Source organism: Stigmatopora nigra, chromosome 16 (genome assembly GCF_051989575.1).
Source record: "Stigmatopora nigra isolate UIUO_SnigA chromosome 16, RoL_Snig_1.1, whole genome shotgun sequence".
Classification (NCBI taxonomy): domain Eukaryota; kingdom Metazoa; phylum Chordata; class Actinopteri; order Syngnathiformes; family Syngnathidae; genus Stigmatopora; species Stigmatopora nigra.
In genome coordinates this window covers 9257762-9272383 of record NC_135523.1, presented here as the reverse complement: position 1 = coordinate 9272383, position 14622 = coordinate 9257762, and the positions used below count along the sequence as shown (strand labels likewise).

The following is a 14622-nucleotide window of genomic DNA, read 5'->3' as shown; positions in this document are numbered from 1 at the left end:
AGACACAATGCGGGCCGGGTCACTAGAGTTCTTTGCTAACATTAACTAGGAATCAGTTATTCCTTACAGAGAAATTAGATTTATGATATGAGCACTGAAATGTTATGAGCTTGGTCATGGAATGGATTGTGCACCAGAAAACAGAGCCTGAATAGATCCATAAGCAATTGTGTGACCTTTAAAATAATTTGGGAAAATCTGATCTGCCAATTATTTTGGTGTTTGCAAGCTGGTTAATACAAGCTAGTACTTAAATTATTTAGTTTTCTGTAATGCTTTTTCTCACAAGGGTCGCTGGAGGTGCTGGAGACTATCCCAGCTGGCTATGTTACTTATATTAAATTGCAGAATTTGCACTATACTTCCGATTTTATGTGCTTAATGATTTTTTAATGATGCTGCTTATGCCTTTTGAATTGCCCTTTAAGGATAAATATTTTTGTCGCAAAATGACATTCCGGCGTGACACTCATGGTGGGCATATCATACTCCCACTCATATTCTTCTATTTTCCAGGGATTTATTTATTGCAACTATTTGTTTCAGCTTTGTTTTGCAATACGATATTTGAGAGCGCTTTCCTGGGTTCTTCTATATGAATCAAAGTCAGGATAATGTCTTCTCTCATCTGCAACATAATGACAACAATATTTGGGTTCCTGGTGATTGATATTTTGTGCGTCCCTGTTTGCGATCCTGTGTTCCAAGCCCCATGCATATCCACACCACTCAGTTAACGGGATTCCTTGTTTACTTTAAACACCTAAATGAGAAAAAAAACCTCTGTCCTTTTCCTTTTTTATAAAAATCTGGTGTTTTTTTATGCTTCCAAGGCAAATATTTTAGCGTTTTTAGCATTAAATGTTCTGTTAGGCTTTCTGTCATTATTATATTTACAAAGCATTTGGATATTTATCGTCCATTATTTTGCACTGCATATTTTTTCACATGCATGTTAATAGATCTGACAATTTAAGATTTTGTCTAGGAAAATAAACTTTACACACTGGCGCGATAACAAAAATTTGTCATTCATCCATTTTCTGTAGGCCCTATCCTCAGAAAGGTCGAGGGGGGTGCTGAAGCCTATCCCAGCAGACTTCGGTCACCAGGTGGGGGACACTCTGAATTGCTAGCCAGTCAATTGCACAGCACATGTAGAGAACCAACCATTCACGCTCACACTCATGCCTAGGGGCAATGGAGAGTGTTCAACCAACTTACCATGCATGTTTTTTGGATTAGTAAATGTTCAGATAAACAAATAGAATTTTTGCCCCATTATTGAATGCATTAACAATTTCAAAGACTTATTTTATGGACCACCTGTGGATATTTGAGAATTAAATTGAGCATCGCGCAATGACACACACTTTAATTGCACTAAGGCTTGTTTGGAGGTTGCTGAGTGCTTTTATGCTAAGTATTATTCATTTGCTGTCTTCACGGCTTTCTTTGAGCGTGGGCCAAATGGATCAGAGGCTAGCTGAAAAGATAACAAGGAAACTAATGTGTTTTTTGGAGCAGATGCTTCAAACATTATTTGGGGCTGCTTTCTCTGTTCATCTCAAAATATATTGCCCCAACACTTTTTTCTAATTGACGACAAAGGAAATCATTTTCATTGCGTTATTTTCAATCAACAATCATGCATTTGTCGCCTACATAAATTTGTGGTTAAATGTCCATAATTTTACATAGCCAAAATTAAATACAGATGCAATAAATAAGAACTAAAACAAAACAACAACATTTTCAACAATAAATTACAAGGATATAGATGTGTAGAAAAGGAGGAGAAAAACACATCTGATGATTATTTTTAGTTCAATAATGCCACGAAATACACGTTGGAATATTTTTCATTGGTATGCTGACAAAGCATTATTAATGTGTCCCTGTTTGATGCACGATCGGCTCAAGAGTTGTGGCTGTGCCGTTTATTAGATACATATATTATTGTCAAGTGGCCTGGTTGACTTACTGCTGAACTATCTCATCCATAAAAAATAACAGAAGAAGAGCATGCTGGAATTAGCTCAACCAATTTGAAAGAAATAATCTTTAATATATACAGTAATTTATTAATTTCCCATGATCTAAAGCAGCGGTTGGGAGCCATGAACAAATCGTTTTTTCAAATGTTATTCATTGAGAGCCATAATGAGAATATAAAAGTAAAAATACCTGAAATGTGTGCATTAATTTCACCTCTTTTAAAGTACAAAACATCATAATTCTTTGGACATAACATTGCCACGCTATTGCTAATAAATGAGTACCAATGAGAGTATGCATGTAGAAAGGTCAAATGAAAAAACATTTTTATTAATTATGCGTAAGATGTCGTGTCAAGGCTACTACTGCTACGTCCGGGACTCAGCTCTCTCATCAATGATTTCCATAATTTTCCCTCAGAGTTTGGCCAGATCTTCTTGTGGATTAATCAGAATAACCAGGACAATATATATGCAGATTCTAAAGCAGGGGCGGCCAGATGGCGTGAGTGGTTAGTGCATCGGCCTCACAGCTCTGAGGTCCTGGATTCAAATCCAGGTCATGTCCACCTGTGTGGAGTTTGTTTGTTTGTTTCTTTCCGGGACCTTGTGTTTTTTCTCCAGGTACTCCTGTTCCCTCCCACATCCCAAAAACATGCATGGTAGCATGGTTTAACACTAAATTGGTTGTCTGTCTCCTTCTGCCCTGCTATAGGCTGTCCACCAATTCAGCGTTTCCCCCGCTTGGTGCCCGGAGTTGGCTAGGATAAGCTCCAGCACCCCACCCCCACCCTTCTTCATCCATTCTTACTGTAAGGCATGGACAACCAACTCAGTGTTGCAAATGGTGTTTAAATAACCACAGTCATTCATCAATGTCATTATGACTCTGCAGTATCACAAAACCAATTATGAACTGTTTATCAGTGATCTTCCTCAGGGAATCACTGAGCCAATACAGTGACATTGTCTGTTGTAGGAAAGGACACTCATTCCTTGGGAATCATACATACTTATCAGGCCTGCTTCTGAGTGATGGAGACATAAGACCTAGGTAAGCATGCTAATTATTTCTCCCTAAATTGCAATCCAAAACACCATTCATAGCCTTTATAAAAAAGTGATGGGTGGCAAAAGTGAATGTTCATCTGCTTTGCAGTTCGGAAGTCGTTTTGATTAATGTTCTCCCTGTAGCTCCAGAGATGTGTTATTCTATATAATTGTGTTCCCACAATCAAGAAACGGGTTATTTGAAGATGTGAATGTTTGGAAGGAAACCAGGCACTTAATTTCTTTACCAATACCATCCCTACAGTGAAGCATGGCGTGGTATTGTCATGGAGTGGGGGTCTTCACAGCTTTAGAATTTGGTAGACTAATCACAACCATTCATTCATTTTCTGAACTGCGTTGATCCTATCAAGGGTCGCAAGGGATGCTGAAGCCTATCGCAACTGACTTTTGGGCACGAGGTGGGGATCACCCTGAATCCGTGGCAAGCTGATCGCAGGGCACAAGGAGACAAGCAACCATCCACTAATACCTAGGGGCAATTTAGAATGTCCAACCAGCCTGCCACACATTGGGGAGGAAACCGGAGTACCCGGAGGAAACCTATGCAAACTCTGCATATGTGGACTGACCCGGATATGAACGCAGGACCCCAGAACTGTGAGGACAACACGCTAAACCAGGGGTGGCCAACCCGCGGCTCGCGAGCCGCATGCGGCTCTTTGCCCGGTTTCATGCGGCTCTTACGTCCATATCAAAGTTTGTATTTGTGTTTTATTTGCGTGTGCGCTTCGCTTGAGTTCAATACGGTATTTTCGTCAAATGCGCATGTGCTTGGGATGAAAACACCTCAAAGTTTCCCAGTAGGAGCAAGGTCATTTGAGTAAACGTTTTTAACAGAGTGGGAAAGCTCCCGTGAACCAGAAGCGACAATGAACGGCGTCGCGCACACAAAAAGTATCCCAAAGATCGAGCGTCGGCTGAAAAAGCCACACCCCCTGCGAGGCAGACCAAGGCGAGAGTGCTCAGCCGGGAGCAGCCAATAGGAGAGCGAGGTGTACACCCACGTGGTGGGCGCGCTAGTTAAAAGCCATTCATAATAAATGACAGCTCACAAGGAGCGAATGTTGCGCAAAAATAGGCTCTGATTTTATGACAGAAGTCCCACTAAGTAACATGCATAGTAAAAGAAAAACGCTATTGTAAATTATTATATTTTTGTTTGTGGACTTGGTTGAACTGAGAATTTGTCTGTGTGAGACAGTGCACACAATGTTCATTGTTGATAATGACTGGCCTGTGCTGTTAGTACTGTAGGAGTCAATTTATGTCATTACTATTCTGGTGTGTGACATTTACAATAAATCTGTGTGATGTGGCTCTTTGCGGTAACACGGTAAAAAATGTGGCTCTTGGTCTCTGACTGGTTGGCCACCCCTGCGCTAAACACTCAGCCGGGCCACCGTAGACCAATCCGAATTAAGGAAAATCTTAATGCACCAATTCATGTATGGATGAAATTCTTCTCATGAAAACAGACTGGATTGAAAGTACAGCTTTCAGGTCCACGCTGCAGTCATAAATGTATATTGTGCACTGATAAATGAGACATAATGAATGTTTGAGCGATAGGAGCTTACTAATTTTAAAGCTCAGAAATGTAAACGTTTATTATGTGCTGTGTCATACATGCAAAACAAACAAAAGGGGAAGTGATGTGTTTGAGAGCTTTTGCAGGAATAAAGGAGGCACTGAATCAGGCTTAATGGCAACATGCAAACACTTGGAAATATATATAATCACGACTTTAAGTAATCAAGCATAGCACAAACAGATTAATTTACTTTTAGTCATAAAAGTCCACATTTTCCATTCTGATCTAAAGAGCAGAAAACTAAGCTTATTACCGCCATTAAAAAAAATAAACAAACATTGCTCATACTCTCATTTAAATGCCATAATTATTGTTTTTACACACTCGTGAAAAAAACGGAAAATGTTCACAACCAACCTTTTGGTAATCTAGTTGTGTGCAATTCACCAATAATAGAAGTATTTACATTGTATGACGAGTGGTTTGCGAGTCAACCCCACAGTTCGGATTTTAGGGGTTCAGAAGGTTTCTATGTGGCGTTAGCATGTTCTCCCTGTGCATGTGTGGGTTTTCTCTGTGTATCTGGGTTCCTCCTACATCCCCAAAAATATGCATGGAGGGCTAGTTGAATACTTTGAACGTTGCAGACTACAAGAAGTAAAATAACAGCCTTTGGAAAAGAAATGCATTGGATAGGGTGGAAAAAAATGCACCTAGTGCTTCTCACCCAAATGTTGCCATCCTGGTGATAAGGTTTCCAGTTCCGTCCTGTGTCACTGTACAGCAAACGGTATCGTGTTGTCCAATCAGAGCTGCTGTAGCGACCCTGTGTGGCAATGGCACTTAAATGCTTTCTGGAGCCCAGGTCCACTTGTAGCCATTGGTAGTGGTCACTATCCAGTGGAGACCACCCGCCAGCACCTGAAGAGTTTTAAAAATGTTCATGTCATTTGTCCTAGTTGCAAAAAAACAAAAACAAATGAAGCACCTGTTTATCTGGAGGACTTAATATATTATATCTGAGCTTTGGCAGTTACAAAGTTATGATTGTTTTTCAAAGCAAATGTCCGAAAAAAAGAATAATTATTATGAATATATAGGAACCAAATAAAAGCTAAAAGCTTTTTGGTTTAGATTAGTTTTGACCATTAGGTTGTCTTTTTGCATCAATAACTAAAGTTTTATTTGGTAAATCCTCGACATGGTGTCAAGTTCTTTAAATAAAATTCATATGTCGATGCTAGCAATAAATCTAGGACCTGAGGCAGTGGAGTAATCGCAAAAGGAAAAGATCCTCCACTGCCATACTATAACAGTTGGATGGGTTTTAATGGTGGTGTGGAGTGCCTGTATTACCCCATATGAACAAAGAGTTAAAAAAATAAAATAAAAATAAAAATGTGGTTGCATCTCCCCAGACCAAGAGTTGGCTGTATTGAAGTGCTGTGAAACACGTAATGCCATTGATTTTTCTTATGTTGTTGTTGTCGAGGTTTGGAAAAATGCTTTGAAGTTTTAGTTACACAATATTTCTCAACACGGTGTCTAAACATATAAGTAATCAAATGAAGAAAAATAATAAGTTACGGATAAAAATGCACAAGAAATCTTATCCACATCTAAACTACTTATATTGTTTTAAGGAGTAGGAGAGCTTTCATAGCTAGGTAAACATTTTTTTACTAATTTCGACGAGAACGGAATTGTTTTTTTATTGTTGTTAAGTAATTACAGTTGCACAGAATAATTCTTTGAGATATCATTTAGTTTAGAAATTGGCGGTGTGAGAGCCATTTTACAAGTGTTCCAAATATCAAGAAGGGGCATTTATCAAGAGCCCTTTGGCCGTGTCTTGTGTGTCTCTGTCCATTGAACAGCATGTCTACTTTAGCACCTCTGCTATTCGACGCGCTCAGTTTGCCACAAAATGCCCAGTCGCCAGAAATATAACAATTTAAATCAGGGGATTCAAGAAATAGCATTTTTTAAACTCAGTTTCTCGAGGCCATAGAATATTCTGCATGATAATTTCTTGAAAGAAGGCACCATATTTTCTTTTAGCCTCATTGTAAATACAAATAATTGGGATAATGTTTAATAAGGACCATAAAATCTGTAAAATTAGTTCTTAAGGTACTGAAAAAGTGCTTGAATTTGCTCTTCTAAAAGAAACTACAATAAAGATTTTTAGTTTTTCCACCCATCGTTGGGAATGTTTAGACGATTAGTAGATAAAATATAATGATACAATTATGTTGCATAAATATTTGTAATCTGTGTTCGTCTGTCTTTGTGATTTGGAGAATATTCAGGCCGCAGTTTATGATACATGCATGTGGACAGTTGTAAATTATATAGAGTTGCCTATATTTATTGCAAATGTACTAATGAAGTTGGTACAAATTGACCAATTTGGTGAGTGTCGATATATAATTAAGCTAAGAAAGACATTGTTAGAATTGTAACTGGCATCAAGAATACTTTTTTTCTACTCCTTTCCTAAGTAAAGTGATGATTTAAAAGGTGGGTCAGTGCAACTGCATGACACTAAGAAAATACAAGCAGAAGAACCACAGGTTACGACCTTAAAATTATTTTGTAATGAGCATGAAAATGAAAACTATATAAGTATTTATTTGTTTTCAGTGTCCAGCAGAGAACTGCTCAGACAAGATGGCCTACTGACAACTATGATCAAATGTGTGTGTGCACGTGTGTCCGCACGTGTGTGTGCATTTCACCCCATGTCCCTCCAGGCTTCCTTTTGTCTTGTAACCAGCTGCACGTGATTGGTAATGAGCCCTTGTTTGTCTATTTAAACCCTGTGTGTTTGTGTGAAATTCTCGGATCGTCAACTTTGTTTAGATCTTGACAAGATACCACGCCATGTCCATGTACCCCGTCTTCCCGTCAGGTTTGATTTTATTATTTGATTCTAAGTCATTGTTATTTTCTTGATAGCCATGCCACTTATAATTAACAGTTTTGTGAGAGCACTTTACGTCTTTGTCTCCTTGTTTGCTTCATTTGAGTCCAAGCATGTTCCACGCTCGATACCTCACCCGAGAAAAAGCAGGTTGATAGAATAAAACAGAAACAATTGATCTCAATATAAAATGAAATGCACACTGAAAGAAGACATATGTGGATCCCTTTTATCATCACTGTTAAACCAGTAAAAAAGAAAATGATCACAAACTGTCCATTTGATATTTTAAATTCAATTAAATTAATTTGGTTTTGTAAAGGAACTAATCAGATAAATAACTTGCCAATTTTGAAAAATGACACTTAAAACAGGATTTATAATGTTAACTGGGACCATAGATGCGTTAAAAATACACGGAATGAAGTAGTGAGTGTAGTAAAGGAATGCGTGATAAGGGTTGTAACATGCTAAAGTAGCATTTCATGTGGCAGATTCTGCCCCTTGACAAAACCCTTCATTTCCAATTACTACACAGCTCTTATTGTGACATATTAACTTGACCAGAATCTGAGGAAAGTCAATACCTAAAAAAACATTTGCTTTAGAGCCATTCCTCAAGATTAGAGCTTCTCAAATAGTAGGGCGGGGCCCCTTGGAAGCCTGCAAGGCGATGCCAGACAGACGAACAAGAACAAGACACGAAGAAGAACTAGAATAAAGTGTATATTGTACATTCTCTCGTTAGATAGCAGTGGCACGCTCACTGTCAGTGTTCACTCAGGAAATTATACAGTGGTGAACTTAGAATTTTGTAGAAAAAATGAGGTTGCAACAGAAAATAATTATATACCACATTATGCCATTAAAACAGTAAAACAGAATGAATGAGTAGAGGGGGGAAATGTTAACAGGGCGGAGCGACACTGAAGGGTAAATAAAAGCAACAATGAAGTTAGCTGAGTGGACAATGTTAGAGGCAATGTGAAGCTTTGAGAAAGATCGAAGGAAGAAGTGTTGTAGCGAATGATAAGACGGTACATTGATGAGTAGGGGCGGGAGAGGAGGCTGAAGACATGGAAAAGTAAGAGAGATTGATGAGGTAAGCAAGAAAAAAGGGTTTTACGGCTCGGGTATAGTAGGGAGACGGGAGATGAGATAGCAAGCGGATGGGATGGGAGGGAAAAAGAAAGGGGAGTGTTGTTATGGTAAAGTGATGGATGAGGGCAAAAGTGAAGAGCGGCTCAGGGGGGGAGGTAGAAATGAAAGAATGACAAAACCTGGGAGAAGGTTAGATAAAATTAGCCCGTTCGGAAGTAATAAGAGGGGTTAAATCAAGTAGAAAACACTTGCTTAAAATCACAAGAAACAAAGTAAGAATTGGAAAAATTTGAAGCTAAAATCCAGGATAAAAGGAGAGAGTAGAAAGTCATATACCGTGACTGCTCACTCTACAATGAGAGGTGATGATAAATGGCAGAGCAGCGCAATAGGTTAAATGTCTTTTCGCCCTAAGTTGAAGCTCGTCTTATTGGAAACTTTTTGGCACAGTCTGTGAGTCAATTTACTACATCACATGACGAGCCTGTAATAGGATAGTAATAACTTTTTTCCCCTTCAAAATCTCAAGCCCAATCAATTTGGAAAGATTTCATATTCACTAACTGTGATCTAAACCTTTTGAGCATTTAACACAGCAAAAATAAATTGTGTATTAAGAGTGAAACACAAAAAAACTTTAAAATATAAATGTAAAATAGCAGTCCTATTTTGTATATGATATGAAATATTTCATCACAGTACCTTTGCAAGATCAATTGACATCATAAAAATTCAGTTTTGGTGGCTTTAGAAAAGACTAAACAGAAAAAGTTGGCTCCAATCATGGGAGAAGTTGGTCTCCCAGAAGCAAACACTTTGTCAGGGTATGCTGGCAAACCTCCCTGACAAAAGACTTCAACTCCAAGAAATCTCAACTGAGCAGAACTCCACTTATGTCGAGGGAGTGGTAGTGGACATTGAGTCGTTGCTTGACAATGGTGCTAATGATTCCATCAAATGAGTCTTATCAGGCCTTTTTATTTTGTGGTACTCTGGGGCCAGCTGATGAGTGCCTTCAGATGCCCATGCAGATCGCAGCTTTGGTTGTCACTGATGTAGTTATGTTTTTTTATATTAATAGGTTATAGGAGAGGTTCAGTAAGGCAATAGAGAACGATTTCTAGTCAGCTTTGAAGGCATTGTGGTCCACCATCTAACATCTTGTGAGATAAAGAATACACCAGTAACACAACTTGGGATTTTGAGATTTGGTGGCCTGAATACTTCGAAGAACTCCTCAACATCCCCAAAACACCTTTCACATGAGGAAGCAGAGCTCATTGACTCCGAAGTAGTAACTCCTATTTCTGGGGTTGATGTCACTGAGGTGGTTAAAACATTACTTTTATGTGAGATCTTTTGTTCCAAGATACGTAACAATGAAAGTCATGAATCATCAAATAAAATCAAACATCTGCCAAAATGTAAATACACTGTCTGTATCTGGTATTTTATTTTGAATTTGCAATGGTAGAGAAAACAACTAATAAACAGGATTTCTTTTGATTCTTTATAAATCACCAAGAGAAAAATTTAAGGATGTGCAGGAGTGAGATAAAACACAAAAAGTAGCCCTGCAAGAGTGAGAGGCCAAATGCTGTCAAAGGTATGAGAAAGAGAGATCAGGATAAAGAAGAGCTGAAAGGTGCAGTCAAAGGTGAGCGCCATGGGGAAGACAGAGGAAAGTGACAAGTGGTAGACAGACTAACGGGGAGATGGACGAAGATGGCAAAAAGGGTGGAGGAAGGTGACAGAGTGAGCAGGAGTACCATTGCAAGTAGAGAGAGCAAAGATAGAAGAGAGCGAAAAGAGCATCAGGGGAGTGCTGCCATCTTACTCCTCCCTGTCACATGCACAGATGTCCAGGGCTGAAAGCGGGAGAATAAGGACGATGGGGTACAAAAATGACAGAGGAGCCACGGTCAAAGGAATAAGTTAAGCCAGAAAAAAGAAGGAAAAAGAACATATGGGGAAATCTTAAATGCTTAGAACATGCCAAGATGAAAGCCATTAAAAAGGAAAACAAAGAAAAGATTGTCAATCAAAAATTCATGTTAGTGATGTTAGCAGCTTATTTATAATACAGAGGTACACCTACTAGCAAACCCTTCTACATAGTATAAAATATTAGGTTCCAAAGAGTCTATGGGAAACATTCTGTCCCAAGACAAGAAGAGTCAAAGGAAATAAAACATCTTCGCTGTCCGGCCTGTATCTGGACTTTTCTTTTTTAATTTGAAGAATGACATGCCGAAGAAGGACGACTTCTTGCCTTCTCCTGTTTTGTTGCGAGTCAAGTTCCCATCGCGTACATCACCTGTGGGGAAAGACTACGCGGAGCCTATTCCAGCTTTGTTTGGATTTTGAGTCGCCGTTTAAAATGCTAAAGTTATCCAAGCAGACCCCAAAAAAACGAGTCATGATGACGTTGACCGAGAAAAGTCAGGTTGCTACATATGCTAATTATATGAATCTACCCTGAGTTGCATCAGGATTCGGTAAAAAACAAGAATATCTTTTTACAAGGACACCGAGCGAGTGGTGACCACTAGGGATAAAGAAAATGAACCAGTATTATGAGGGATTTATGGCGTAGATACGGTTCCCAATAACATTTTATTTATTATTGTTTAAAACAGGGGTGGCCAACTCTGGTCCTCGAGAGCCCCTATCTACTCTGTTTTCCATATCTTCCTCCTCTATCACACTTGAATCAAATGATCAACTCATCAGCCAGCTGTCCAGAGACTTCATACCGATCCTGATTATTTGATTCAGGTGTGTTTCAGGTGAATTTGGCTGTGAGGGTATGAACATATAACAAACAACTTGGAGAATTAAAGTGACTTTTACTACAAGCACAAGAAAGTAGCAGACATTTCCCATTATTATATCGCAATCCAAAGCATTCAAGAAACCTTGGACTGTGTAATTAAGAGAAGACCTCAAGAAAGGCAATGGACACTACCCTTGGCCCTTTCAACTAGAATCAAACAGTGTTCCAATGCCTCAGCATGTCTTGTTGGTTTGTTAAGATACCTTTCTTCTCTTCTGTTTTTTACTGCGAGCGAGAAATGACTGATTCTAACCGAAGACAACAAATCACAGATGAAAAAAATGTTTCTGGGAAAGAAGAATGAAGGGGAAGTGCATTCAGTATGAATCAAAGGGCTAGTTTGGTCTTGAACACAGTTTGGTTTCCAATATCTCATGCCATGCAGTGAAATTATTGCACTGTCACCAGCAAAAAGGAAAAAAAACCTTCATTCATTAATTTTCCAAACAGCTTATCTACACGAAGGTAGCGGCGGTGCCGGAGCCTATCCCAACCCACAACAGGCAGTGGGTTGGGCACAGGCTGAATTGGTTTTAACCCAATCACAGGGCACATGAAGACAACCATAACATATACACTACACCATTAACTAATTTGAGTCATTAATCAGCCTACCATTCATGTTTCGGGGGTTTGGGAGGAAACTGGATAATCTGGAGAAAATACACGCATGCATGGGGAAAACATGCAAATTCCACACAGGAAGGCGGGAACCCACTAGGGATTCAACCTTTTAAGCTCCAAAATGCGAGGCAGGTGTGATAACCACTCGTCCAATAAGCTACTAGAAACAACTTCAAGCCCTTAATTATTGTTTACTTTATATCCTAGGAGACAGATAGGTATCAGAAGAGGAAACATGAAACGACGGTTGGCGGTCAGCTCAAAGACTACAGAAGTCTGCCAGAGTGAGAAATAAAATGACATGCTTATCGTTATGCCTCGAGGCAAGATAAACAGACTGTAGTGAAAGAAAAGGACACACTTCTGTTTATAGTATTTTTCTATATGAGACAAATGTTCCTTCGATATGGTCCGCTTTCATCTAAAGGTACTGTATTGGGTCCATTGTTATTGTTGTGTTCTTTTATGATCACATCGATGGTTTCATATAGTATAGTAGTATAGTATATTGCAGCAGGAGCAAAATCAGTTTGATTGTGCTTTATTGACGTAATGTGTACTCCCGTTCATATAAGTCAAAGCATTCAAACACCTATAAAGTCCCCATCTTTTGTATTTGAGAAAATGAGTTTGGCCAAGTGGGTGAGTCAGAGTTGTCGCCGTGGAGTTCAGCAGCTCAAATTTTATTACTAGTCAACACTTTAGGCATTCACAATCCATCCACAACTCGTTGTATAACTTGTCCAATGCTGCTGCCAGTCTTTGTTAACAAATCAGGTGTACCATCGGACTTACATCGCTCCCAATCCGTTCACTTTACATCCGCGGAAACTCAGCGTTCTCTTTTGAACTTTTCCAAGCTGTTTTTTCCAAGTTTCCAGGTGCGCACACATACATTATGGATGGGTGGATGTTTTATAACTCCCACCACGACAGAAAAAAAAGCATTTCTGGGAGCACCTGGAAACTTGCTGGCGACCCAATCCGCCACACGGTGCGTTTAGGGCACAACATGTAAAAACAACGATTAATACATCAACTCTGCTTTAAGATGTAACAAATAAAAATTGAGTTTACATATTTAGAGAAGGTGAAGAAATTCAATCAATTCTATTAGGATCCGACAGCCGTTTCTGCCCACCATAAAAAATGTCAACTCTCTACGTTGCAGTTTGGACAAACGTAGAGAGACAAACAAACACACGCTCACACAACCCCTAAATCACAATTTATAAGGCATATAGACAACTGAAAGGTTGTCTATTTTAAGAGAACATTTTAGACTTCAATGCAGCTGTGAAAATATGGTATTTTCTCTGCACCATAGAAGAAACTTTTAATGTAGGTTTAAGGAAATAAGAGAGGGAGAGTGTAAAATGCATGCTTTTGGGCATATGCTTCATTGATTCTTTTTTTTTATATATGAAAGAACAAAAGCAAAGTTCTTCCCATGGCAACATTAAAAAAGTATTATAATATAAACAAAGCGTGATGCCAGAATTCTTAGAACAAAAGATGAGTCAACAGCTGGTTTTCCCTCTGCCAGTACTTCATCTTTCTGTCATAAAGCACACGGAGCACATGAAGAGGCAGTAATTTAATTAGAAGAGGACCACTACTATCGACAGATGAGCGCAATGGTTCAGGCCATCAAACAAGTTTACAAAATGACACGCAAGATAAGAATAAAAAAGCTTTGCAGAAGATGGATGTGTATAATTGAGAGAGCACTGTTGGACTGCATTCATAATAAAATATACTTTTGACTTTCACGGACAAGATTATGGCAAGGAAGTAAAGTGTTCGTTTAGAAAAATGATGAAATGGAGAGGGTAGTGATGAAAAAGGTTAAGTGAACAAAGTAAACAGAAGAAAAAAAACAAAATATAATGTAAATGATGAGCCATTAAAATTTAACATTGTTTTCATTGCTATGATTGCAGCATACATTTCTACACCAACCTATCCATAATGCATGCCCCATTTTAATCAATGGCTCACTCATAACTCTTCATCTTCAGTTCCTTAGAGCCCTCTCTCCAATCTCCACACCACTCATTCCCTCAACTCTCATTTATTTCTCTACTCTCCGTACTATTCGATTTCAACCTGTATCCACAAGGTATCTATCATCAATTGACATCACACTTGTGTAGAGAGGAGCATATCATGAAGCTCCGAAGTTAAAGCTCATTATTGTATTTCTGAATGAAATTTTTTGCACGTGATGATAATTTTTAGAAGAATAAATTAGGATTCGATAGCAAATTTGCCACTATAGATTTTTTATTTAGTTTAAAATAGTTTGTGGCTATTCATGATTATTTTTCCTCTGACAACTACGGCGCAAAGAGCATAAGTGTGAGGTCAGAGTGAGCATTTTATCCCGATGCCTCTGGGAAACAATTTCTTTACACACTGTTTCAAAGGGGCCGTGTAGTGTCATCATTCAACGCTTAGCGGCTTCACTCTGATTTATAGAGTATCCAAATCCAAAATGTTCTTCATCTTTATCCAAAAACAGAGTTCTTTG

At 38.7% G+C, this 14622-nt stretch overlaps 1 protein-coding gene across 2 annotated transcripts in view; it reads right to left on the bottom strand.

The window, feature by feature from the left end:
• Nucleotides 1–14622, bottom strand: part of cntnap2a (contactin associated protein 2a) — a 231862-nt gene that overhangs the window by 132703 nt on the left and 84537 nt on the right. For both annotated transcript variants that reach the window (XM_077736044.1, XM_077736045.1), the window contains exon 3: nt 5330–5523. In XM_077736044.1, coding sequence (XP_077592170.1) covers nt 5330–5523 — 194 coding nt within the window. The remainder of the gene's footprint in view (nt 1–5329; nt 5524–14622) is intronic.